At 36.3% G+C, this 27,415-nt stretch overlaps 2 protein-coding genes across 7 annotated transcripts in view; one reads left to right on the top strand and one right to left on the bottom strand.

The window, feature by feature from the left end:
* Nucleotides 1-573: 573 nt before the first annotated feature.
* On the bottom strand, nucleotides 574-5,182 carry SERP1 (stress associated endoplasmic reticulum protein 1). The gene is made up of 3 exons (XM_019748899.2): nucleotides 4,633-5,182; nucleotides 4,298-4,373; nucleotides 574-3,094 (listed from the first exon to the last, which is right to left on the bottom strand). The coding sequence occupies exons 1-3, from the start codon at nucleotides 4,714-4,716 to the stop codon at nucleotides 3,054-3,056; spliced, it is 201 nt and encodes a 66-aa protein (XP_019604458.1). The 5' UTR covers nucleotides 4,717-5,182; the 3' UTR covers nucleotides 574-3,053.
* Nucleotides 5,183-5,300: 118 nt separating this feature from the next.
* EIF2A (eukaryotic translation initiation factor 2A) overlaps nucleotides 5,301-27,415 on the top strand; it is a 37,318-nt gene continuing 15,203 nt past the window's right edge. The window contains exons 1-9 of one of the 6 annotated variants that reach the window (XM_019748894.2): nucleotides 5,301-5,443; nucleotides 14,417-14,486; nucleotides 19,321-19,395; nucleotides 21,909-22,027; nucleotides 23,069-23,168; nucleotides 23,541-23,623; nucleotides 26,344-26,417; nucleotides 26,562-26,706; nucleotides 26,916-27,032. In XM_019748894.2, coding sequence (XP_019604453.2) covers nucleotides 5,416-5,443; nucleotides 14,417-14,486; nucleotides 19,321-19,395; nucleotides 21,909-22,027; nucleotides 23,069-23,168; nucleotides 23,541-23,623; nucleotides 26,344-26,417; nucleotides 26,562-26,706; nucleotides 26,916-27,032 — 811 coding nt within the window. In that variant the 5' untranslated portion in view covers nucleotides 5,301-5,415. Of the gene's footprint in view, nucleotides 5,444-5,563; nucleotides 5,706-14,416; nucleotides 14,487-18,897; nucleotides 19,032-19,320; nucleotides 19,396-21,908; nucleotides 22,028-23,068; nucleotides 23,169-23,540; nucleotides 23,624-26,343; nucleotides 26,418-26,561; nucleotides 26,707-26,915; nucleotides 27,033-27,415 lie in introns of those variants that run through there. The other 5 variants (XM_019748896.2, XM_019748897.2, XM_019748898.2 and 2 more) reach the window with 5 other exon arrangements.

Here is a 27,415-nt window from a genome sequence, read left to right as displayed (position 1 = left end):
TCTCCATATCCAGCATATGTTACTCAATCTTCACTGAATAAATGAGTTTTTTACATTTATCTGTAAATTGAGGCAGTTGGACAAAATTTCCCATATCCTTTCCATCTTTATAATTCTGATATGTATGAATTTACTTTGAATTATCTAAGTCCAGTTTAATTTTTCCCTTCAGCTTATTTCTGGCCTTTTACTGCTTACTAGTACTTTTACCAAATTAGGACATTTTCGTCCTAATTCAACTTGAAGATAAAGCAGCTGGAGTGAGACTATGTTTGACAAAGAAGGATTCTCTGAGGGAGTGATGTAGAATGTGTTGTTCAGCCCAACTCCTACCTCTTCAAGTCGTGGTTTGTGTCTAAACCAAGTAAAAAAACTAAAAAGGGAGGTAAAGAGAAATCGAACTTTAGAATAATTTCTAAGTGTAAAATTTGATGATGTTCTAAATTTTACAGATGCCAAAGCACAATAAAATTCTGTTGCTGAACCTCCCAAGAACATAATCCAGCCCTACCCGGCAGTCCTTTGTGCCAACAAAACTCCAGTAACCTCAGTGAGAAGAGCCACGGCCCTGCAGCGAGTATGTACATTTCTTTAATGTAAGTTAAAGCCATTACAATGCATCCTGTTACATTGAAAATCTTTACTTATTTTGGAAGCCCACTCCATTATTTTGAGCAACATTATTCACAATCCAACACATACAATGAAATCACTGACAACTCATTGAAATATTATAGCTAAATTACAAAGAGTAATTGGATAAGGTAGACAACCCCAATAAAGCATTTATTCTCATACTGTGCATTAGATGAGATAAAATTCAATTGGGAAAAGGAGATCAAAAGAACTGTGCTTCTTTCTTGAACCAGACTCAGATAATAATGAAATGAGGGTAAAGCCTAGGTGGGGAAGTATGCAATTCATTGTGCTTTATATATTTTTCTTGCTACCTATTCCCAGTTAAAAACCTTACATCTGTGCGTCTGGGTACTATTTATCTCAAGTACATCATAATACTAGGCATTCTTTAAAATCATTTTCTATTAACTGTAAGAGGTACACTCAGATAAGAACTCTGTAAAATCATTTTCTTTTAGAAGGCATCAAATATTCAGGGAAATTTATTTTTAAAGGATAAATCAAATAAGACATAGCTTTCACTGACCCAAACATGCATAATCCATCCTTAACATAAAATGCTCTCAACTGGAAAATTACACATGAAATACAAAGGGAATGCAACTTTACATATGTAAAACGATTGTTAGCTATGGCAACTTAACAGTCAAATTAATAGACATTGTATATTAAAAAATACCCAACATCTTAAAGCCAATTATCTATAGTACACCAACGGAAACCGATATGGAATGGTTTAACTCAAAGTAAGGAATAAGGCACCTGCTATGAATTTAGAACAATAACTTTCATTTTTAAAGTTACAATAAAATAGAATTAGTTAAACATGCCACTTGTTTCAAAAAGGGAAACAAGTATAGAGATTCATTTCCTGGGTGAGAAAGCAGGTAACAATGAAGACAAAAACCTGCTGGGCCCAGGTTGGCTGATTCTTTTCCTATTCTAACTAAAGTAGTCAGATTCCTAAGTGTCCTAAACCACTCCTCTCCCTCACTCTCCCCCATACTTTGGGGTATCAGAAACTCTGAGGTTCACACTGTGTATAGACTAGGTAGCAGATTTCCCTTCTGTTCCTCTTAAAACAGCTTATTTTAAAAAGAAATATCCTGAGGCAATTAACAAAGCAAACAAGCAGCTTTCTTTCCAATTCATTAACACATAGACGCCGCTCAGGCTTTTTTCATCAAGTTATGATTCAATATTTCAAAATAGCCAATACTTGCAATTTTCAACAGTACCAGAAAACCCAAAATCTGCCTTCTCACTCACCCTTACCATTAGTAAAAAGAAAGTCTGATCAACCATAACCTATAAAATCATGTAACAAAGGGAAGACTAAAGACTGATCCTTATCAGTAAAACCATTTAATTCCAGATGACACTTTACTATGACATATCTAGAACCCTAACAGAATTTTAGTCATAAACCTAGAAAAAGCATTTCCAAACTAAGTGTAACTTTTTAAGTTGATGTGCCATTTTTGGTATTAAAAGTGCTACTCACATGCTGTCTTATGGCACATTGGACACAACAATATGTCCCAATGAGGCATCCATTTTTAGTAGTATTTTTCCCTAAAATGTTGTCTAGCATAGTAGACCCCTTTGATATATTAAAGTAATTCTGGTGAAATCAATGGTGACATAAACAAAACTTCCCTGACTTTACTCCACCATGATAGCTTTCAGTGAAACTGAAGTGACTAAGTTATAAAATACTCAAACAAGTTGTCTTCTTATGGCATATTAGGTTAGTATATTCACTCATGCAAAACCCAAGGTACTATAACAGAAATAATGTTAAAATAGACATTGTGGCTGTAAGTGTCTCCCTTTACATTAAGCACTCAGAAGCTTTAACATTTTTTCAGGTGCTAAAGATTGTGGGAAAACTAGGCTGTGTAGTTGTTCCATTTACAAGCACCTTCTTACAGGACAGTTACATGACCCTATATGGGAGTGTGCTTTCAAGATACTGTAATAAAGTGCCTAGCTATATAAAAACCGTAAGATTTTGAATTTTAAATTAAGCTAATTGCATTTACACGAGGGTTAACAAAATCTAGACCCTGCCTACACAGACTTAGTCTAATTATCTATACGGTACACTGTGTTAATAACCACATTAAAAAACTTACTCTTAAATGACTGAATAAGTAGGGTCCACTACTGTAGCTTAAGAATCAAATTTTATTGCTTTATTCATGTGGTGCTTTTGCAAGGCACTGTGGTATGGACTAGAAAACTTGGAATGACTCGTGAAGAAACCTTGGAATGACACATGAAGGATGATATGAAAAGTCATTCTGAGGCAGGATGCATTACTGAATTGTTTTTAACCAGGGTATCAAACATCAGGAATGAGTTCAAGTTAAAATTCACAGGTGAATGAAAACATCTTAAGGTCAGTCACTTCACATGCCCATCCTGATACTTTGAATAATCTGGAAAATTGCTGTAAGAGAAAGAGCAAATATTAAAACATGTTTTGAATAAAATAGGTCTGGTAAGTGATAGATATTAAGTAATTAGAGCCCAAGACTACCCTTAGACAATTGCTTGCAAACGCTATGTAACTTCATTGTAACAAGAAATGAAGACAGGCCCACCTTAATAAAACGAGTAAATATCCATTGTTGTTTTTTAAAATCTCAGCTTCTGAGTTTTATGTCTAAATGTCCGTTTGAAAATATGTAATCATTTTAGAAAGAACTAACGGTGCCAAAACTAGTTTTTCGAGCACAGAATTAGTTAGGTTTGTCACTAAATATTAAATGTCCTTTGAAGGCCTGGCCTACAACATATGCATGTTTCCTCATTCTCACAAAGCTGAAATTCAGTAATCTTTAGCTTATATAAATTGCTTGGCTCTTTGCCATTTATCAGGAAAGCTTCCAACTGGTACATTCAGGAGACAGGCAAAGCGAAATGTTTATGAGAAACCTCAATAACTGGAAGGTCAGAATGTGGAAAACTGAAACATGTACTTCAATATCAACAGCTTCTATAATAAATGAAGAGAGGAAAGGCATTCTGTAATCCATTTGCAGAGGCAAGAGTCTATTACTCTAACAGCAGGCTGCTCTGATAACTAATTTTTCTTACCATATGTCAAACATTTCTTTTATTAATCTAAAAAACATTTGTCACATATTAAATTGCCAATCAAGTACGTTTTCTCTATAGTGAATCAATTCCTTGTACTACTTTACTTTGTAAAATATACCCAGTTTTGACATAAGAAGTTAGATTCTGGGACACGTTAAATTAAGTTCGAACGTCCATATGCACAAGATGTTCATACGCTTCTATTTTGCAAAGGAATTGATAATGCGGTTGCAAAAACAGTCTATCTCCTTCCGTGAGGTGTTTTTGTTTTTTGTTTTGGTTTAAATTTCTTCCAACTTGATAATTACTAAGGACCTGACCTCCTTTTCTGATCTCCTGTGCGCACAAATCAAACTGGGAGAAGTTTCTGGAGCACCACCCTCTGTGCATATGTGGGACAAGCAAATTGGTTCAAATGAACAGAATTAAGTGGAGCTCCCGGCAGGTGGGCTGAGAACTACGCGGTTAAGATTCACCATTGATGGGTTACCACGTCATCCCGAACCCGTCATCCAACACCCTACTCGACGGTCGCCCCCAAAACACTTACCAGAACCACAAACAACAAAAATGAAGAGAGCCAATAACCAGGGTCCTACAGACGCCTTCTCTTCGGGAGCATTTCTCTGCAAAAAGGAAAATCCACCGTTTCAAATGCAAAAAAACCCCTCCGAACCAGGGCTCCCACAGACTGCACTCCGGGCCAAGTCTCCCCTCTGTTCCCGAGCCGCCCAGCTCCGGCACCCACCTCCCCCCAACTGTGCGTCCAGCTCGCGGCCTCGGGCCCCCAGAGTCGGCGGGTCTGGGGAGGAGAACTCGACGCGGCCCTCGGGCTCGGACCTCAGCCCCGGCTGCAGAACAGAGCAGGGTCCGCTCTTTCCTTACCGAGGTCTTGGCGACGTTGCCGCGCTGGGTGATGTTCTTGCTGTGCTTCTCGTTGGCCATACGGATCCGCTGCTTGGCGACCATCTTCGCGACGCTACCACCTGCCCAGCCACCCCTTGGACTCGCTCGCTCGCTCGCTTCTCCTCCGGCCGCTGCAACGCTCCGCTCCCGGTGCCCGTGTCGCCGGAGCGAGGTGGTTCTCAGACGGGGCGCTAGCTCCGGTCGCTGGGCCTGGGCGCGGCGAGCGCGGGGGCTGAGCGCTAGCGGGGCGCGGGCCGCCGATTGAACTGAGGACGCCGGACTGACCGGCCGAGGGAGGCGGGCGCTCAAGGAAGAGAGCAGGCCGCCGGGATACTCCTCAGACCGCCGCCGCCGCCGCTGGAAGCGTGGAGTGAAAGAGGATGGAAACGCAACGCAACAAGCGAACCGTGCAGCCCTTCGCCTCGAACTACCTCGGGTTCGGCTGCCAACGTCAGCACTGAGCCGACTCCACCCCGCGGAAGTGCGGGCTCCGCCTGCTTAAGAAGAGGGAGAGAGAGGGCAAGGCGGGCTCACGGGCTGTAGCCCAACCCTCCCAAGCTCTATTAAGTGTGACCCCAGAGCTGCGCGTGCGCGTGCGGGCTCCTTTACTGCCGCGCTCTCTAACCGGAAGTGAATTGGCCCCGAGGCTGGTGGCTCCGGAAACGCCAAGTCGCGGTCTCCACGCCTGAGGATACGTGTAGGGGCCGGGTTGGCCCTTGTGAACTCTGACCCGAGTACACGGGTTTCTTTTTCCGGGACAACATGGCGCCGTCCACGCCGCTCCTGACAGGTGAGTTCTGAACGAGCAAGGGACTGTTTCTTAAGAGCAGTTTCTTTTTGTGTCTTTGTCTTTGGGGACTACCCGAGAAGCCTTGGAGTCTGATCGGCCTTTTCTTGTTGATTGCGGAAGAGCCGGAGGGCCTTTCGGGTTTCTTGGTGTAGCGTGGCAATCGGAAGTGAGGCCCCCCGCCTCCGAGCCTGCATTTCCCCTCCCTTTTGCCATCCATCATTCTTCCCTGCCGCTTCAAGTTCTACAGAAATAAGGAAGGGAGGTAAGAACAGAAAGTGCTAGTTGAATTTGTTACCCTGGGTTTGCAATACTAGTGTTGCATGAACCCTTATGTTTTGACAGACCTTGTTGACAGTGTGAAGTCATTTAGCTCTGTAATAAGGAAAAAACATAAACCTGACTCAGTCAATTAGAATGACCACACAATAAAAACACCTGAGTTTAAGTATTACTAAATTCTGTACTTCTTGCTTTAATGAAATTTGTAGGACTGAATAGAAAGCATAGAGCTTTGGCAGTGTAGGTTTCAAGTGATGAAAGTGGTCTGGGATGGTAGTAGTGAACATCATTGAGATAATCTAGGAACGTTCGATGTTGAAATGGTTATGAGCATTTTAGAATTAGAACATTAGAGGATTCCTGAGATTTTGAAACTGAGTCAGAGTTTATAATGTTAGAGAAGACAATTAATTACCTTAGTCTTGGACAATGTCAGGGAAGACTCTGGACTAGGGTAATGCCTGGGAGTCTCATATATAGTGAGTAAGGAGGGGGAAGTTGGGAGGGAAAAGAAGGCTTTGATTAAGTCACTGGTAACTTAATAACTTATGTAGAAGGAAAAAAGAAATCATTAAGAAAGATTGTTTACTTTTTTCAGGAAAGAGGTTATTCCCCCCCAACCCCTGCAACTTGAAATGAACTTTTAGCTTTGCACTTTTGTCATTCTACATTTTAAGATCTTTGTTATTAAGCACCATGCCCACTCACATTCAGTCTGACTACCACAGTTTATTCATCAAACATTTTATCAAATATTGACTATAATTTGTTAGATAATATGCCAGGCAGATACTGTTTAAAAGGCATAATCATATAATTAAGTGAACGTTTTTCTCTAGCTTCATAAAGGTCACTTGTATGCTATTTACAGTTTTGGAATACTAAATGCATATTTGAACTTTAATTAAAAAACAGTATATTTAAAATCTAATAAATGTTCTCCCCTTTTAAAATCTGTACAATGGCTCCTCACTGCTTACAGATTTTAGCCTGTGGAACGCTTTATAATCCTTGAATAGCTCTTGACATTTATTTCCTTGCCACTCCATCCTATTTTGTACTCCTTCTGTCTTGAACTGTTTATAAAATTCTTGAACAAACTATTTCTTCAGTCTAGGACTATCCTGTTTCTCTTTATTTGGCTAACTTCTTTTAGTCTTTTAAAATTCAGTTCAGGCATCATTGCTTGGTAAGGACTTTTCTCACTCTTCCCGGATATTTTTCTCCCAGGCCATTTTTGTACCTCATAAATTATTTGGATTTTTTTTCTCACTTATCATTTAAGAAAATTATCTAGTTATTTAGATGCTTTTCTCCCTTGCTAGACTGTGTGAACTCCTTGATTGTGGGGTGAAGTCTTATTCATTCCTCTTTTCAGTGTAAGTACAGTGCCTGGTAAACAGTAGACACTCTTACGTGTTTAATGGAGGAATAAATTAATGAAAAATAATCACTTCATTTATAGTCAAATTAATCAATAATGACAATTTTCTTACAATGCTTAAAATCAAGGACTTTGTAAGAGCTTACAGGTTATCTAGTAAATCTACCTATGAATATCCTTATATTCATAGGTGCCCAGAAAGATTAAGTCGTCAGATTCATATGGCAAATTGGCAGAGTTGGGATTATGTCCAGTCTTCCCACTTCATGGTCCTTCATTTTCCCCCCACTGGAACATACTGATTCATCTTTTATGCGTTCTTAGTATAGATATTTTAGTTAACAATAGATTATTTTACTTCCAGAATCTTTTTTAAACTTAGACTCATGGGATTTTGGAGTTGTAAAAATTTGGAGATAATCCAGTAAATTTTATTAGTCACGACTTTTAATTAGAAATGACAAAAACCCAAAGCAGGTGAAAATGGAATTTTTATAGGAAACTTCATTTAACCTTAAAGCTTCAGTATGGCTGCATGCAAGTATTCACATGACTCCAAAAATCTGTTTTTTTCCCTCCCCAGGCTCTTGCTTTCCTCTTGATTAAATTCATTCTCAAGCTAACATTCTGCATGGGAGCTCCAGGTTTGCATTCAACCAGTTCAGCAGCTGCAAAGGAAAGAGCACATTTTTGCCCGTCTCAAGGCTTGCTGTCATTGGCTTGGCTTGGCTCTAGCTCATCTTTGAATCAGTCAAATTTTAATCACATCACCAGGACTAAAAATGTACTCTCACCCTTGGATAGTTCCCAAAGGAAAATTAGAGTCCCCTTAAAAAAGGGGCTTGGATGCTGGGCATGTAAAACAACAATGGCCTTACATGAAATCCATATTGTCTAATCAGCTGGCCTAGTTGAAGCCATTGAGATAATTTATTCAAAGTTGAATCATTTTCCTAAATTGATATGTATGTCAGTGGATATAAAATTTGGAAAGAGTATCATGATGATCACCATATCCCTAGCATAGGACCCTTGTTTGTTGAAGCCTAGTAGTTTTCTCAAATTAACTCATAATTTCAGGCCTACAGCAATAAATTGTGAATATGTGGAAAGGCTAAGTTTTAAAAAGATATTACATATGTACAATATATAATGTAATTACTGTTTTCAAACAGTTATTCTGTGTGAAACTCTGGCATTTGTTTGTTGCTTTAATGAAAATAATTATTTGCATTCTAGATTTTTCTTTCTAATAGAACATGTTGCCAGATCCCCTTTGATTAAAAAGAGAAATCATTAAAAACAAAGAATCATATCACGTCTCAATACACTGTATTAAGCTAGCTTCACGTTCTATTCACTGTTTCACATTCAGTCACTTCTAATTAAAATGAATTCCTCATTACAAAGTCCTATGTAGAAAAAATTATTTCAGTTATTGAAAAGAATTTGTTTTGAGTCCATATTTATTTTTGCTTTTAACTTGTAATACAGTCTCTGTTGTGTTACGAACCTGATTTGGTGTTTCTTCTAATAAACTTTGTATATGTATTTAGTCAAATTTGTATAAAAAGTTTCTCAAACTGATTAAATCCAGTAAAGTATCTTGATTGGTTCCAAAATGTCTTGCAGGTCTTTCAATAGTTATGCTTCTATGAAGGGAGATATGAAGTAAAATATTTGTTTTAAATAGTAGTCTATATGTATGAACAATACTATAATGACTTAATATTATTTTTACGATAAATTCAATTGTTGGTTCCCTAAAATAGGCGTATCATTTGTAAAACATCATATTCAAAAACGGTTGTCTAATTTACTAGAAACCAACAGTATCAGTCTTTAAAGTAGCTATGATGTGTACTTTTCTCTTGTGGGATGTGTTTTCCTTTGTACAAAAATGTTGTTCTATTCAACTTTTGGTTTTTATTTACCACTTTTGTCCAGTATTCCCATTCTTGAGAAATGTTGAAAAATTTTTAAACCAACTAAATTGGTTTAATTTTTTGCCACATTGTGAACAAAGCATTACACAAAATGATAGGCTTTTTAAAGGCCCTTAATTTTGATATAATTTAAGACTGTAAGAAGTTGCAAAAACTGTGGAGAATTTCCATGTACCCTTTACCTAGCTTTCCCAGATGACATATACATTATTAAAACTAAGAAATTGACACTAGTACAGTAGTATTGACTGTATTTTGCCCTGTATAATGCCCATTTTTTTACCCAAATTTATGAGGGAAAAATAAGGATGTGCGTTATACATGGGTAGCACTAATCCGTATCTATATAAATGTTTTTAATTCTTTTATTTATACTTATGAGTTAAAAGTGTAACTCTAGAAATCGATAGCGATATCCGTATGCAAAAATACCCTGGAATATGATAATCAGTTTTGTTGAACTTACGACGAACTTGCAACGATGAAGAGTTCTTGGCCTTCTATGATGGCTAAAGATCGTGAATTTGTTACTAGTACATAAAATTTCTTGGGTTTTGTAATTATTTGTTGCATAAAATTTATTCCATAATATGTCTAAAAATAAACACTAAAATTCCTTTATAATACAAAAAACAAGTACCTAAATATAAACAAATAAAAATTTGAATTAAAAAATTGAAACAAAAGATTTTTTTCCCTGAAAGTTTGGGCCCAAAATGTGGGTGCGTGTTATACACAGCAAAATATGGTACTAAATTACAATCCTTATTTGGATTTTGTGTGTGTGTGTGTGTGTGTGTGTGTGACTAAGAAAATGTATCACATGAGTAGATTCATGTAATCACCACTATCAGAGCGTAGAACTGCTTCATCACCACAAAGAAGACACTAACCTTCCAACTGTACTCGTATGTTACCCTCTTTCCAATTCTAACCTTTGGCAACCACCAATCAGTCCTCCGCAATGATAATTTTGTCGTTTCAAGAGTGTTATACAAATGGAATCAGAATATGTAACCTTTGGGTTTTTGTTTTTAAAGTGTTCTTTATTTAGAATGTAAACATGTGCATGTTGAAAAGCAGTTGTTAATTTGAATCAAGATTTTTGTTTCTCCAAAACATACTAAAATCAGGAATTGAAAACCACATGAGACTGAATCTACTTGAGCAGGAAAGACATGACACTTTTCAAACTCAGTTTTTGGTCAAGTGTTGCCTTCTAAGATTTTGGGTTGATAATCTACATGAAAGAGTGTGGGTTAAACGGGATTTCCCACACACACACTTCTGTCTTAGTCCATTCGGGTTCCTATAACAAAATACCACAGGCTGGGTGGCTTACAAACAACAGAAATTTATTTCTCACAGTTCTGGAGGCTGAGAAGCCCAAGATCAAGGCACTGACAGATTCAGTGTCCGGTAAGCACCCGCTTCCTGTTTTCATACACAGCTGTCTTCCTCTGTATCCTCACATGGCATAAGGGAGCTCCCCGAGAGTCTCTCTTATAAGGGCACCAGTCCCATTCATGAGGGCTCTGCCCTCATGACCTAATCACCTCTCAAAGACCCCACCTCCAAATACCATCACCTTGGGGATTAAGTTTCAACATATGAATTTGGGGGGTGGGATAAACAAACGTCAGTCTAGCAACTCCTTTGCGGTCTTTCACCTATCTTAGTTTGGGATGTAGGTATGAATCAGAGATTTTAGAAAAGGAAATGCTTGTAGTGGTTGCCCCGGATACCCTGAAAGTTCCCACTGCTGTGGCCAGGAGGCTTATCTTCATGGGTTCTGAGGTACGGCTGCCACTTTCATGTATTGTACAAAAACTGAATTTTCCCCAAGTAAGCATCGTGGCGGTGATGATGGCAAAATCAAGTGTAGAGGAACAAGGTCACTAGGTACAAGTGTCATGAAAATGCAAGAAGCTGAGATGAGTTGGAGGAAACTTTCTTCTTTTTCTTTTTTGCAGTCACCTCAAGCATATGTTCATGGGCTAACAGTTATGGCAGGAGAATGTGGTTGGGTTGTGTCATCCTACGGCACGTTTTCTAATACACTGCAGCTTCATTGGGACTGTGCTGACAATGCGCCGTTCTGCTTTCCTGCGCTTCTATGTGAATATTGAAAGAGAGCTCTTTGTGTGTTCAGTTGCCACTGTAGCTTGTGGGAGGGACCTCATTAAGCTGACAAAATTTTGTGTAACCTAGGAATAAAGTGAAATCCTGTAACTACTCCCTAGTTTGGGAAATTCATCTTTTAATAATCCCTCAAAGTACATGTTTGTTAAAATTTCAATTACAGTATGAAGAAAAGAATGGCCTCTTCTAAATCATAATGTATCGTACATGGTATTGCAGCAGGTGATTTACTTGGTGATGAAAAATAGTACTGTTTTGCCTGTACTGGAGAATAGTCAGAAGGCCAAGAAGCGATTGAGAATTTACATGCTAACGAATTAAACTTCATAGTTTTAAAATCTTCTAAAAAACATTTTCTGGCACAAAACATTTTCTAAATGTCATTATATTTTTAGAATAGATATTTTTAGTGTTTCATTTAAGGTGCAGCAATAAACTGAGCTCCTTTGAAGTCATTATCTTGAGTGCAGTGATGGATTCTTTTTTTTTTTTAAATCCAATGCCTATCACGTGGAGCTATGCAGGGGCCAGATTGTATAGAGAGAGCCTTGTAAGCCGTGGTGGCAGGAATTTAGATTTTGATATATGCAGAATACTTTGCTAGGCTCCATTCTGCTCAAGGGCAAACTACCCTCAAAGGTTTGGCCACTCAGCCCAGTGCTTTGCAGATGAGGAAATACCGTATCCAGTTGTATAATTTATCTGTGGATGTCTAACAAGAAAGTCACCGTTCAATTATGTGTTTACTTATCTTCCATCTCTCCACTAGATTGGAAGCTCCATGAGGGCACATCTCGTTCATCAGTGGCTCTTTTATTTTCATTCTAACCTTAAAATACTTACTTTGAGACTGTACATTATATTACTTTCAGTCTCTGAAAGCTGCACGAGTTAATTCTCAGGTGGAATGTTAGTGTTCTGAGAACTGTCCCTGGAGAAAGGAAAGAAAATGTGGATCAGAGTTGGAGCCCAGAGTGGCCCCTGTCTACCAGGTTTGCTGTTTTCCCAGGAACCAAGAGAAGAAGGGTAGATTTGTGAACAGCTGGCAGAAAGCAGCTATAATCATGACCGTGGACCTCCGTACAATTTTTCTTCTTTTCAGCTCTTATTGCTACTAGCAAGAATTCTAGCTGATAAAATAGTAACTTGTCACCTAGTCCTGTCAGTTTTATCTCCTAAGTACTGAACACTCCTTCTCCACTTTCTGTGTTCACTGCCCCGCCTTAGTCCGTTTCCTTCATCTCTCCTGAGGGACTACAGCAGAATCATCTTGAATAGTCACTTCACATCCACTCTTACTCCCTTTCAGGTCATTCTCTACAGTGTATCAGATTGACCTTTTCAAAATGCAAATCTAGTTTTAGAAATCTGCTTAAAACCCTTTTGAAGTTTCCCACCATTCTTAGGCGACAGACCAGTGTTGCCTAACTTAGGCCATGAAATTCTGCGTGGTCTGTGCCCTGTTTTCTTTTCTAGCTGCATCGCCTTCCAGCCACACAGGCCTTCTTTCCATTCTTCTGATGCTTCCTCACCTCTCTTGCCGTGGAGTTTTTGCACTTGTTACTGTTCTCTTCGCTTGGTAACTCCTGTTCATCATTCAGATCTTAGCACACAAATGACTTACTCAAGGACACATTCCATAACCTTCCACTTTTAGATCAAAACTCTGTTATTCACTCTGTTAGCCCCCTATATCTTTCCTTTGTAGCACTAAACACAGAGAATTCCATATATTTGACTAATTATTTGATTAATCAAGTCAGGGACAAGGCGAATTTTCCTCCCTGTTGTGTCTCCATTACTCAACGTAGGATCTGGGAGGTAGTTTTTCCAACTACGTATTTGTTGACTAGATGAATTGAGTTGGTTCAGCCTTAGAAGCTTCTAATTCAGCCACTTTCAAAAGTATACTCTGGGTGATAAGCACACGAGTGATATATAGATGATATAGAATTGTACGCGTAAAACCTATGTAATCTTACTAAGCACTGTCACCCCAATAAATTTAGTTAAAACGATAAAAATTTAAAAAAAAATTAAAAAGTGTAATCTAGTTGTATAGATATTTTTGCTTATTTAATCTTGAATTTTATTCCCATTTAATATTTCAGGATATTAGTGTCATTGGGGGCTTTGTAAATGAATGCGTTGAAACCCACTTGCTCTCTTAGTTTGAGAAATATATTAATAATGTGCTGCATTTTTTAAGAATTTGGAATACATACTACATTTTCATGTCATTATTTTATATGAAGCACACAGCCACCCTGTGTTCTAATGTTTCCATTTTACAGATTAGGGCACAGACACAGTGATGCAGGCAGGGTTCCGCAGCCGGATAGGAATGCAAGTCTGCCTTGGAGTTCACGTCCTTTCTATTGCAGCACCAACTACCTTTCACTGATGGCCGTTAACATTTTGAGTTTTTATTTATAAAAGTTGCTTGAGAGAGTAAGCAGATGCAACCAAGATTGAATTTAGGCTCAGCTTTTAAATCTGTTTCCAACATCCACACATTCTGAAAATGAGGTTAAAATAACGTGAAAACATAGTACTGAGATCACTTTGTTTTTCCATTTGAATGAAGGAATGTAAGTATGAATGTTATTATATCTCAGTGCACACACATAGATTTCTTGTAAAATAGATAAACGTGGGTATATTGAAGTAGTCTCCCTATAGACTAAATGAATGTGCTTTATTGGAAAAGAAATAAGGGGTATTACCTGTTTTAGTTTGGGCTGCTATAACAAAGTACCATAGCATATAAACAACAGAACTTTATTTCTCACAGTTCTGGAGGCTGGAGGGCTGAGATCAGGGTGCCAGCCTGGTCAGGCTCCGGTGAGGGCCCTCTGCCACGTTGCAGATTGCCAGCTTCTTACTGGATCTTCACAGGGCAGAGAGAGCGAGCTAGTTCTCTGAGCTCTTGTAAGGGCACTAAGCCCATTCGTGGGCGGTCCATTCTCACATCTAATTACCTCCAAAATAGTATCCCATTGGGATTCGGGTTTCAACATAAGGATTTGGGGAAGATTTATTTCTCAGCAGTTGTATGATTTCATGTAAAAGGGTAAAAAAAGTTGCCTTTTTAACGCTAATATCCTGTAATTCTAAGACATGTTTAATAATTTCATGAATATTTTGACTGAAAGCTTTTTAAGACAGATGTGATAACTGAGTATTAACAAAGTCGTGGTTCTTTCCATTTTATTTCTTTAGTCCGAGGATCAGAAGGCCTGTACATGGTGAATGGACCACCACATTTTACAGAAAGCACAGTGTTTCCGAGGTACGGTTTGTTTTGTTGAGTGATGTTATAGGGGACTATGTAATACGTTGTAAATTATTTTGTTGTTGTTACAGAACAAGAAAGAAAAAGATTGGGTAGGTTCTAGGAACATATTGAATAATTAATAGAAGGTGGAAAGAATGCATATTCTCTATCAAGAAAAATAAGCCTTAGATTTGAAAATAATAGCTTAAATAAGCATGTTTAGAAGAAAATGTATAGACAATAGTGTAATTGAGTTCAAGCCTCTAGCTTGGAAGAATTTTATCTTTAGGAAATGAAAAACTTGCAAATATGATAGCCAAACCACTGCCTCTAATTTTCATGAAATCACGAAGTGAAAAGGGTACAAAAAAGGAAGGAAATATGGGAAAAATATATAAAATATAAAGCTAGACAGATATATTTTTCTCAAAAAGAATCAATGAATTGGTAAACCAAAAATGAATCAAAGTTATAGAGGGAGAGAGAGTTACAGAATGCAGGGGACCTGTCTATGAATGAACGTTGGTGTATATAGTTTTGACTTTTGACCATGTTATTTTAAATTTTAAAACAAAATGGAAGCATGTGAACCTAGCTTTATATTAAGTTGAAGGCATAACCATATGATGACCTGCAAAATTCTTAAATGCATTCAATAATTTTATTGTTAACAGAAAATTGATACTGTCATTTTTAAATCTACTTTAGGATAAAACAAATAAATAATTATAATAATGTCATTAGGAACCAAGATTTTCAGCATAACAGTGAAGGGATAGACTTACATATGTCAATATGAACTCATGTTTTTGTTTTTTGTGGGGGTTTTTTTTTTGTTGTTGTTATCATAAAATCACTACTACTTCCTAGTTCTGTCCATTGAAAAGGTCTAGAAGCAGTGATAACCTAATAATAGTGAATACCTCTGCCTCACAGATTGTGATCTCTGAACACCATTCTTCACTAACAGGAACCAGTTTCTTAGAGAAGTGGTCAATTCCAGGTCTGGGACAGAAAATGTACAAGTTGAGCTAGAGACAGACATGTGGTGGCAGAAAACAAGGAAGCTATAAAAGACTAACAGTTTTGTTAAGGGGTCACAGGAGTCAACTTGAAGGGTTCACACCAACTTAATGGGAAAGTCTGAGCATTAGAAAGAATTATGAATAAAAGGATTAAGATATGGCAAGTATATAAACACTCCCCCCAAAATCCCCCTTCTTCTAAATCTTATTGGTCACTATTAAAAGTTGATGTGGTCCTTGGTCATTTCCTTGAAAATTGATCAATAAAAAGGAGGAATCAGCATTTATCTTGCCTTTTCCATACAAACTTTTTCAGCGTAACCAAATTGTTGGTGAGGAAAACTGTTTTATGGAATTCCAGTTAACAAAAGAGAAGGAATGATGGGACTAGATAATGCTTATTTTATGATCCTCGAGAAGACACGTATCAGTGGTTCTCAAACTTCAGCATGCGTCACAATCATCTGAAACGCTTTTTAAAACACAGGTTGCTGTTCTCTCCCCAGATTTTCTGATTCACTAAATCTGGGGTGGGCCCAAGAATTGGAATTTTTAACAAATTCCCAGGTAATGCTAATGCTGTGAGTCTGGGGACCCCACTTTGAGAAGCACTGACCTAGGCTAATGATCATTAAAAGCTACTGAAACTGGGAGTGAACTGTTGGTAGGAGCTTTGTAATCAGGCTGACGTCACCTGAATCTATGGACCAATTTCTTATTAGACCCAGTTCTCTAAAACCTTGTTACAGGAGGTGTAGGCCTAAGACTAACCATACTGGTATCACCTTGAGCCAGTGCAGAATGTAGCATCTCAGTCCATACCCAGAGTCAGAATATTAACCAGACACTCAGGTGATTTGTATGTACATTAATGTTTGAAAAGTACTGCTCTAGAAAACAAGAAGGGTGTCAAAGCTTTTGTGCTGCACTTCATTGAGGTGTGCAATCCCAAGACAGTAAGAAAGAAGAGAAAAGGGAATGAGGCAAAGAAATGAAAGTGAATATAGCATGAGATGCACTGAGCTGCCCGTAGATTCCTGGAATACAGCCAGGCTCCAGGTTGCTGGGTGATGCAGAATGTCTCAGAGAGGCTATATGGAACCACTGTGTCTCCAAACAGTCTGTGGTGGAGAGGAAGGGTAAGACATTTATGTCCTGCCCCAGTGCTTCTTGGTCTGCTCGGGTTGAATCTGAATGCCAGAGCTTCTTCCTGCTGCTGCGGTAGGCATAGTGGGAGCCATGCTGAAATGGGGTCCTCACTCCTGGAGAGTCTGAGACAACAGTGGTTGGTGGGAGATGAGGTAGCCAGGCCTCTTCACTGATAGCTGACATGTGGGATAGGGAGGCCCAGGGACTCGGAGGAGGCACATAATGAGTCCAGTGCAATCTAAGCATCACAAGAGTAGAACAAGGAGACATTCATTCTGTGTCTCCTGGTGAGTTGGCAGTAGGAGCTACATGGTACTTACCGTCTATGAAGATTTAAAAAAAACAAAAACAAAAACTGGTTCTAATCAAGCTTTTAGATGAATGGTTCTCATATTTGGCTGCACATTAGAATGACCCGGGGAGCTTTTAAAAACCCACACATCCAAGTACTGGGTGTTAAAAGATAGTAAGGAATTATTGGTAATTTTATGAAATTAAGTGGCATAGTGGTGATTGTTTTTCTAAAATGTCCTCATCAGTTAGCGATGCATACTGAAGTAGAGAGTAAAATGATATGCGATCTTGTTTTGCTCTGAAATATTCTAGCATTAAATTAAAAGAAGGGAGTAGATTAAACAAATTTGGCCATGAGTTAATAATTGTTTAAGCTTGGTAATGGTTCATACGTGGCTTATCATTCTTTTTGTCTATTTTTGTCTATATTTGAAATATTTCGTTTAAAAGATTGTACCACAAGGAAATAGACAAAACTTCCCATTGCCAAGAGTAAGAAAAGAATTAAATTCTGGATACTATAGTCTAGTCAGCTTACCTTCAATCTTAAACACAATTCTCGAATGAGTTACTGAAAGGACAATTTAAAATCATTGAGATAAAGGAGTGATTATTGGAATCAAAATGAACTTGCTAAGAACAAATTATTTTAAGCTTATCTCATTTCCTTTCTTAGTAGAATTTCCAGACACATCAGAATAGAACTATGAACATGATTTTAACAAAGTACTGAGAAATGACAACGTCTTTTGGTTGGATGACGATAATGACAGAGTTGTCATTGGTTAAGAGCTGTGAAATCAGCTGATTAATGAGTTGATTGTAGTTTGAGACACGGACTATTGGTGAGCCACAGGATCTTGTCCAGAGCTCATTCAACACTCTCATAATTTATTTAGATGATAGCTTACGGTGATGTTTTATAATGTGTACAGTCCATAAATCTGTAAGAAATGACTATTGTTTTATTTTGTTTATTTATTTGTTTATTTTCTGGGGGAATGACTAATGTTTCAAAAGAGAAAATCAAGATGTAAATAGATCTCAGTAGGCTGGAACAATGAGCCAAAACCTGGGTGGAATTTAATATGATAATTGTAAAGTTCTGCTTTAAGGTTCAAAAATGAGTTGGGGCAGCCGGATGGCTGAGTTGGTTAGAGCATGAGCTCTCAACAACAAGGTTGCCGGTTCAATTCCCATATGGGATAGTGGGCTGCGCCCCCTGCAACTAAAGATTGAAAATGGCGACTGGAGTTGGAGCTGAGTTGCGCCCTCCACAACTAGATTGAAAGACAATGACTTGGAACTGATGGGCCCTGGAGAAACACACTGTTCCCCAATATTCCCGAATTAAAAAAAAAAATTTTTTTAATAAAAAAACAAACAAACCATGAGTTGCACAAGTATAGGGTGGAGGGCATCTTGCTCATGGCTGTTTATTATTAGGGTGGTGCAAAATAATGGCGGTTTTTGCAATTATTTTTAACCTTTTAAACCACAGTTACTTTTGTACCAACCAAATATGAAAGAGAATAATAATATTGCAGTAACCAGAAACTGAGTATAAGCCACCATTTTTGCGTGATTGCAGAAACACAAATGTCATCTTCAGATGAATTAATGCAAAGATAGCAAGTATCTAGTCTAAGAGGGGTTTACTGGTCAGTTCTCAAGCACTGTTATTTAATAATTCAAATATTTATTAGCCATGAAGTTCTGATCTAATGTTGTAACTATACATATGGACACTACATATACACACATACACATTTCTGTTTGGCTCTTCATTAGTTATCGCCAATTCAGAGAAACAGTACTTAGAGTTTTGATCATTTGATAGAATATTGCCAAGAAGTCCGATTTTCACGTCTGTTTTTATACAGAATCCTGCATCTGCATAATTGTTTAATGGGAAGATCCTCTTGTTATACGTTCTGTCTACACATGAGAAACTGATGGAAGGTGTTTGCCCTTCAAATCCAGGAGCACTTCTTGGCCACCATTGTTTTGTTATGCAGATGGTTCAGGTCATTCTTCACAAAGTATCCATTTTCAAATCCTTCAGCCCTCTCAGTACCCAGGCTGAAGGCTGGTAACTTGCACATTCTTTCACTTACATTTTTGGGTTGTCACACAAACTAGATATTCACCCAAAGGGCTGGTTTTCTTTCTTAAGATTGATCTGTTGGCATAAAATCAATTTCTAGTTTACTTTCCAGTAGTTGCATTTTAAGAGAGAAAGTATTTTGGTAGACTAAAATATTTTGAATTATTTTCTAAAGTTTATGTAAGTTCTTAGTCATTAAATTGTAGTAAAATTGTGGATTTTTAGAGAAGCATTAATGCTTATTAATTTAACTTTTTTTTCTTGTCCTTTTCAGGGAATCTGGGAAAAATTGCAAAGTCTATACCTTTAGTAAGGATGGGACCTTGTTTGCCTGGGGCAACGGAGAAAAGTTAGTGTCTGTTTATGTAACAGTTTATGTATGTGTCATGAGTATAAAGCATAACTGGCATTGTTTGAATATGTATTTGGGTCTTATTAATAAAGTTCATCTTTTAATGTCATGATGCAGTTAGGTATTATCTCCAACATAGTTTCCATAGAATACCTCCAAAGTTGTTAGTTTCTATTTGTGTGTCATGACTTGTTTGAGTTATCTAGTTACTTCAAATTAAAAAGTAATATATGATAAAGGGCATTAATTTAATGCTGAAGAAGCTGAGAGGTTGTTTTAAATAGTGTTCTAAGTTATTGGTTAGGGTTACTTAAGTTCTGCACTAACATTTAGAGAATAATTCTTTGCTTGTATACTTTGGATTTAAATACTTTATAGCTTTGATGTTAAACTAATAACAGTTATCTGCAGTTATTAGTTTTATTGTATATAAAAGTATATCATCTAAGTATCTGTAAGTTATTCAAAAGTATGTTTAGTATAGTGTATATTACATAAAATAATCAGATTACACAATTGGTCTGCAAAACAATAAGTTTTGATTAAATGCTTATAATTTTACCAACAAATCCAATCCTTGTTAATCTTTCCATAGTCACTATAACATTTCATTTCACAGAACCAGGAAAATGCCCGAATATTTATTGCTTGATTTAAAGTTATTTTTATTGTTGTTTTTACCCAGTGTTTTTCACCCACTGTGGTAATGTATTCTGAAGTCTTTCAACTGTCAGGTCAGATTGGCTCAAACACATGATTTTTTAAAATTAGTACTAAAAAGATTACATTGAATTGATTTACTTTGTGACTATAAATAGCTGGCAGATTAGCTTTTATGGTTAAATATATATATATATTTTTTTTAAGTTATTAAATCCAACCAATAAACTAGTACTCTTAAATTACTAAGTAGATAATCATATTGGGGCTTATCCATGTTGACCGTCTTAATCTCAGCCGAAAAGAAAGGATGTACTCAAATTTTCTTTGTGTGTGTGTGTGTGGAGGGTAACCTATTGTGGGTATTTGGGTTTTATTTTTTTAAATCCATATTTTAGTTTATACTATTTGAATAACGAGTTAATAGAAATTTACTGTCTAATGGGACATACCATACTTCTTTTCATTGCCTCTTACCTTTTTGAGGTATCCCTATTCTACTAGCTAAGATTTGTTGAGTAAGTCTGTTTTTACCTTGGCAATTATTATTAATTATTTTGTATACTTTATTCATATCCCCACTTGGATTCAACTCTGAATCCTTCTAAGATGTCCGCAAATGCTGTATCTTTTTAATACATGTTTTCTATACCTGGTTCTAGCATTTATTTCCTTAAAGTGCTGTGGCCACAATGATACATAATGTTCCTGGGGCAAGAGAAACAGTTGTAATGTATTGATTGTGATCTCTGCTGAGTTCATGGTTAACTAAGCCAGAAACTATAACTGATTTTTCATTAAATATGTGTGTTTTTTAATTAAAATAAGTACCCTTCATTAAACTAACAGTAACTCTTAAAAGTTATCAAAAACAAAAAAGAAAACTTCATGTAATTCTAAAGTGTGTAATTTACAGTAAATTGTAAAAAAATCTCGTGTGTGTGTGTATGTGTTAAAACAGCAAGCAGTAATCATTTGTTACCAATTTCTGCTTATCCTAACCCAGTGTCCTCAAACTTTAGTAGAACAAAGTAAGTTTAAGCAATTTTTGGAATAAGGTGGAATCTCTTATTTTTCTTTAACCCCAAAGAGTCCATAAGAGCAAGTCAGCCAAGCTAGTTTTAAAGCTTGACTCTGGCGTTTATCCATAATATGATCTTGGGTAAATCATCAAATCATTTCATTTTCCTAAGCCTCAGTTTCACCATTTGTAAAATGGAGATGATGATGCCCATTTATAAGACTGTTGTGAGGCTTAAATCAGGAAACGTACATAAAGTGGTTAGACCATGGTACATAGAAAGCATCCAAAAAAATGGAAATTGCTTTTATTACACAATTGTAATTATGTTATTATCATACCACAATGATTCTTACAGTTCCATCTTTTGGAGACTGCTTCTGAGATTTTAATAGACGTCAAAAGTCTCTTTGCTGACTTCCTCAGCTACTACAGCTTCCATTTACTCAAATTTTAAAATATACTTTTGTTTTAGCACGTCTTTTCTCTGGTTTGATATACCTCAGCTTGTCTGTAGGTTAGCTCTGTTCACTTAAAAGCCTATTGTTTCCCTTTCAGCTCAAGGTAGAATTATCTATTGTGTCTTTCTACTAATTTGATATTATTTCTCAACACCAGCCTTATATAGGGGCCTTTTGGTAAAATGTACACTGTTTTTTTTTCATTAAGGTGTTTATTGGATATTTTCTAGAACTAACTGAAAATTGATTTTCATGAAAAATGAACACATAAGAGTGATCTGTATTTAAAAAGGGGTATGAATGTCTTGGGTAGTGCTGGCTATTGTAAAACAGTATTCCGTTGCTGAAGTAATTTCTTTTGAAACCAGAATAAATATTTTCAATGTCACTAACAAGGGACTGCTGCACTCCTTCGACCTCCCAAAGGCAGTTTGCCTTGAGTTCTCGCCAAAAAACACTGTCCTGGCAACGTGGCAGCCTTATACTAGTAAGTATTTTCCAATTATAACAACATTCGAACAGGACCAGTTCAATTCAGTGGGAGAAAACAGTTTACAACCTTATAGGAAAGTATTCTAATCTTTATGATAGTAAATAGTATGTGAATATTTTAAACTGACAATGAATCTTGTATTCCCCAAATACAATGGACTTGAAATAATTTCAAAGTATAGTAAGTAAAAAGATCCATTATGAGATAGAGGAAAAGAAAAAGCCAAAATTTAGAAAGTAAATAACCACTGAATAGAGAAGATCTCAAATATTAAGAGTAATAATAACCTTTAAAATAAAAAACATTTTAAATAATCATCATAAATGAAAGAGGAAGTACAGTAGACACAACATCTAAAAAATGTGTATGGTATGACAAAAAATCAGAAGTGGTGTGTCATTTTCTAACACATTTAGAGATATAATAATACGTTATATGAACATTTTATATAGCTGTGCTTCATAAATGAGTAATGAAATATTGGGGATTACATTTTCAAATTATGTATGGATATTGTTGAGTAAATATATGATCATTATTCCTTGTTGGGTTATAAACCTGGGTTTGTTCTTCTCGTAGGCATGGACTCTAATAATCTTATTTTTCCAAATAAATAAAAGGGAAATTGAAAAGCAGCTGAGAATCTTGAGTGGTTTCATATAACTTAGTGTGTGTGTGTGTGTGTGTGTGTGTGTGTGTATGTCTTATACATACAAGCTTTCATAGTAAGACAAATTAATCCATTTAACAGCAAACCATGTCTAACTTAATAAAAAATCTCTTAAGTATTCTTAAAATCTGTAGTAATTAACTCATTTTAGAAATGCTGAACTTTTGCTCAGACAGCTGCCATATTGTCATGGCTTTAGGAATGGGAAATTAAATCCATAATTAAAGCTAATGGGGAAAGTTGATTTAAAGCAATTCTCATACTTGATAGTTTATGATCTTGTTAAATTTTTTCAAAGAATGAAACTTTTATTACTAGTGTTAGGAGACAATTATTGTAAAAATAAAAAATTGTTTTTATTGCAGCTTCTAAAGATGGCACAGCTGGGACTCCCAACCTACAACTTTATGATGTGAAAACTGGGACATGTTTAAAGTCTTTCATCCAGAAAAAAGGGCAAAATTGGTAAATAAATGCTTTAAATATTAATTATTTAGAAAATATTTTCAATATCTTCATTGCATAATGTTTATTTCTTTGGTATTGGTTTAGAATGTAACTTGTCAGATCAAAATCTAGATCCGAGGATTTTGTATGTAGGAATGTAATAAACACTTAATCTTTCTTTTGTTTAGTATTTGATTGAAAAAGAACACTATTTTTCTTATTACATGTGGTAACTAAAACTATTAGTAATTGACTTAACATCATAAATAATTGACTTAACATCATAAGTATTGTTCCTTAAATAGTAAACAATATCGCAAACTTTTACATGATAACATGTGATGTTACAATCTGTCTACATGTTTTTTTATATTCTTTCTTTCAATGTAGGTGTCCATCCTGGTCAGACGATGAAATTATTTGTGCCCGAAATGTTAACAATGAAGTTCACTTCTTTGAAAACAACAATTTCAGTATGGAAAGATTTATGAAATAATTTTATTATTTACTATAAACATAGAATTTTCCAAAATACTCTTAATATTAATACAGTGCTATATATTAATATATAATATAAATAATTGTTATATTAATTCATTTGAATAACTTGTCAATCTAAATGCTAGTGAAATTTTATAACACGACGATTTTCTTTTATAATAACTTTTTAGTATCTAATAATTTCTATTCAATTAAAACATTTAGTATCTCTTTCTGAATTTATTTGCTATTGAAATTCTGTGATACAAATTTTTTGATGTTTTACTGTGTGGAATTTCAAACACAAAAGTAGACACCTAGTCCCAATAACCATCAAAGCGATCCTACTTTGTCCATCTATCTTCCATCTCTCTTATTCTGCTATAGCAAATTCTAAAGATCATATAATTTTACCTGTAAATATTTCAGTATCTCTGAAGGTTAGGACTCTTTAATTTTTAAAATTTAGACAGAAGACCATTATCACAGATTATAAATTACCTGTTCAGTGTTTTTAAATTGCTAATAATTGTAAATATTATATATATTTTTAAAATTCAGGATCCAGGGGATGGCCAGTTAGCTCAATTGGTTAGAGCACGAGCTCTTAATGAGGTTGCCAGTTCGATCCCTGCATGGGCCACTGTGAGCTGCGCCCTCCACAAGTAGATTGAAACAACTACTTGACTTGGAGCTGATGGGTCCTGGAAAAACACACTTAAATAAATAAATAAAAATTTAAAAAACAACAAAAAAAACTCAGGATCCAAAACAAGTTCCTCACTTTGCAATTGATTGATAACATCTTTTAAGGTTTTTTTTAAGCTATAGGTTACCTCTCCATCTCCTCCCCTTGCAGTTTATTAGTTAAACAAGATTACTTATGCGATACATCTTCTCATAGTTTGAATTTTGCTATTGTATTCCATCTTATAACTTAAAATGTTCATCTGTCCCCTGTCAGTAGCTAATTTGAATCTAGAATTGGTCAGCTTCAAGTTCTTTTTTGGGAAGATGAGGGCAAGGCTGTATCATGAGCCAGTATTCAATTCTTTTATCAAGAAGCACATTTTGTCTTACTGTCTTTAATTTTTTAGGATTAGCTGACATTATGCCTCGATTCATTATTTCATGAGTGGTTGCAAATTGGTGATATTCTGATTACCCTCCTCCCCTCTCGCTTATTAGGTGTACTACTTCTACAAAGAGAAATTCCCCCATCTACTGTTTGGTTACCTAGTGGTACCATTTACATAGGAAAGGCAGGATAATATTCTTTCCCTTTATCACTTTTAATGTGATGAGTTCTTTCTCTAGCAATCTTCATTGCAACCAATTAGTTTCCCTACACCCCCATTATCATGAACTGTAGATTTAAACATATATGATATGTTTCAATCCATTGCAATTATTATTCTTATTGATGCTCAAATTATCCTATCCGTGGTCAATTAGTCTTTAATGACTCCTTTGCTATATGGTAACCTAAGGTGTTCTAGGATTATCTTGTATATTTCCCACTGTACACCTAGAATCAGCCAATGCTTCAAGATACTCTGATTCCTTTTAGTGAAAAATGGCATTTAAAGACCACAGTCTGGGTGTAAGAGGTTCTTATTGCTACTGGGTTAATCATTGTTTCTAGGCCTTTTTTTCTTTTGTTTTTTTATCTTAATCTCTGTATTGCTTTTTGCCAACACCAGAAACCTGGTTCTCTCGGATACCAGGGGTGAGAGTTTGAGAATATCACATTCACATAATTTCTCATTTGCTTTGTTCCACATGAACCACACGGTGTTCTGAGAATGACAATACCAATAACATGATTACTGAAAATGATTGAAAGAAAAAGTTTGGCAGCTCCTTTTGTTCTTAGCCCATTAATGACTGTACACTTTTGAGTATATTAAAGTAGAATAGGAGTTGATAACTCTGTTCACTTGTACCAAAGATGGCATACTGGCTGATTTGAAGTATTGTTCAATCATTATAGCCGTACACTTCGTTTTCCTGGTTTTGAGACTCGTTTCTACCCCATTGATTTTGTGCTCGCTTGCTTGCTTATCTTACTTGCCCCTTTGTGAGCATGGCCAAAGGAGGGAAACTGCTATTTGGGCAGTTTGGTATGCTGCTTTGAACAGCTGTGGATCTCTGACTTTGAAGAAAGAAAGAGTAGTAGCTGTTGATCCCATTAACAAGGGGAGCAGTATTGTTTATAACACGGGTTCTGACTGCCTGGCACAGAGTTAGCACTCAAATACCAACCATTTTTACTCTTGTGATCATCATTATCATGTAATTAGTTACAGAACTTCCATAGCCACATTCTGTAGTATCAGGCTAGAGTCCTCATTCTCATCTAATGGGCTCTAAAACTACTTTATTTCAGAGGTTGAAGAGAACAGGCGTTTATTGAATACCTACTGTGTGCCTGGCACTGTGCTCTTAAACATCAATCACTGAGAGTTAGGTATATAATCCCACTACTTGCCCAGGGTCACTCAGCTAGGAAGTGACTGAGTAGGAATTGAAGTGTAGGTCTGTCTTGCTTCCAGCCCGTGCTTTTCCCAGTATGTTGCTCTTTCTCACCTACATGAGGCTACAATGAGCAGTATTAGTGTATAGTTATATTAACCTTTTAGAACGCATTCAGAATTTAACATAATACTATTAACTTCTCTCATTAATCTAAAACCATTTACTTTTTTTCTAGATACAATTACAAATAAATTGCATTTGCAAAAGATTAATGATTTTGTGTTATCACCTGGACCCCAACCATACAAGGTAATCGCTATGTTTTTGTCTGCTCATGTGGAATAGTATGAGATTAAACCTTTTTTTAGTCTTTAGTGACTGTAAAAAAAACATGTCCATCTTAGTTTAAATGCTTCAAGAAATTAAATAACGATTTACATCTGTGTATCTTAGGTGGCCGTCTATGTTCCAGGAAGTAAGGGTGCACCTTCATTTGTTAGATTATATCAGTACCCCAACTTTGATGGACCCCATGCAGCTTTAGCCAATAAAAGTTTCTTTAAGGCAGATAAGGTTACAATGCTGTGGAACAAAAAAGGTATGATAAATATATTTTATCTCTCATTTTGTTAATCAAGTATTGATTTAGACTTGTATTCCTGTATTCCTGTGTGTATAGAAAAAAAAGTACCAGTGCTTATGTAATGAAAACTTACATGGTTCTGTTACATTTTTTCATGTTATTTTTTTTAATCACCATTAGGGTAATTTGTGTTTTAAATCTAATTAAAGTTTTTTCTGTTACAGCTACTGCTGTGTTGGTAATAGCCAGTATGGAAGTTGACAAGACAGGAGCTTCCTACTATGGGGAACAAACGCTGCACTACATTGCAACCAATGGGGAGAGTGCTGTAGTGCAATTACGTGAGTATTTCAACAGTCTTCCTGTGATAAAAATGATGGTAAGAAATACTGTGCCATAAAAGTGAGGTCACCGAAATTCTTGATCAAGTGCTAAAACGCACATATCTTATAACCTTTGAGATAAACTTCCACTTAAGAAACTTAAAATCATCTCCAAACAGACCTTATTTTGACAGGATTTAGTTCTGCTAGCACTTAATTAGAGAGCTTGCTGAGTGAGGTGATTCCATTATAGTTGTTCTCTTGGGACTTATTTAACTTGTTAGGGCAGTAAATTCATCTAGTAAGGTTAGTGCTATCTTCACAACTGAAGAATATTAGTACTGCATTTTTTGTTTTGATGAGCTAAATGATTAGGTTGGTGCAAAAGTAATTGCAGGTTT

This window comes from Rhinolophus sinicus, linkage group LG01 (assembly GCF_036562045.2).
Source record: "Rhinolophus sinicus isolate RSC01 linkage group LG01, ASM3656204v1, whole genome shotgun sequence".
In the NCBI taxonomy this organism is placed as follows: domain Eukaryota; kingdom Metazoa; phylum Chordata; class Mammalia; order Chiroptera; family Rhinolophidae; genus Rhinolophus; species Rhinolophus sinicus.
The sequence above is the reverse complement of the archived record's forward strand: the minus strand, read 5'-3'. Positions and strand labels throughout refer to the sequence as shown.

Excerpts from the sequence above, each read along its gene's own strand:
- SERP1 (XM_019748899.2), bottom strand. The coding sequence starts at position 4,716 with ATGGTCGCCAAGCAGCGGATCCGTATGGCCAACGAGAAGCACAGCAAG. Across the intron at positions 4,374-4,632 it reads GCAACGTCGCCAAGACCTCG|AGAAATGCTCCCGAAGAGAA; the intron begins GTAAGGAAAGAG and ends TCCTTTTTGCAG. Across the intron at positions 3,095-4,297 it reads TTTTGTTGTTTGTGGTTCTG|CAATTTTCCAGATTATTCAA; the intron begins GTAAGTGTTTTG and ends TTTCTCTTACAG.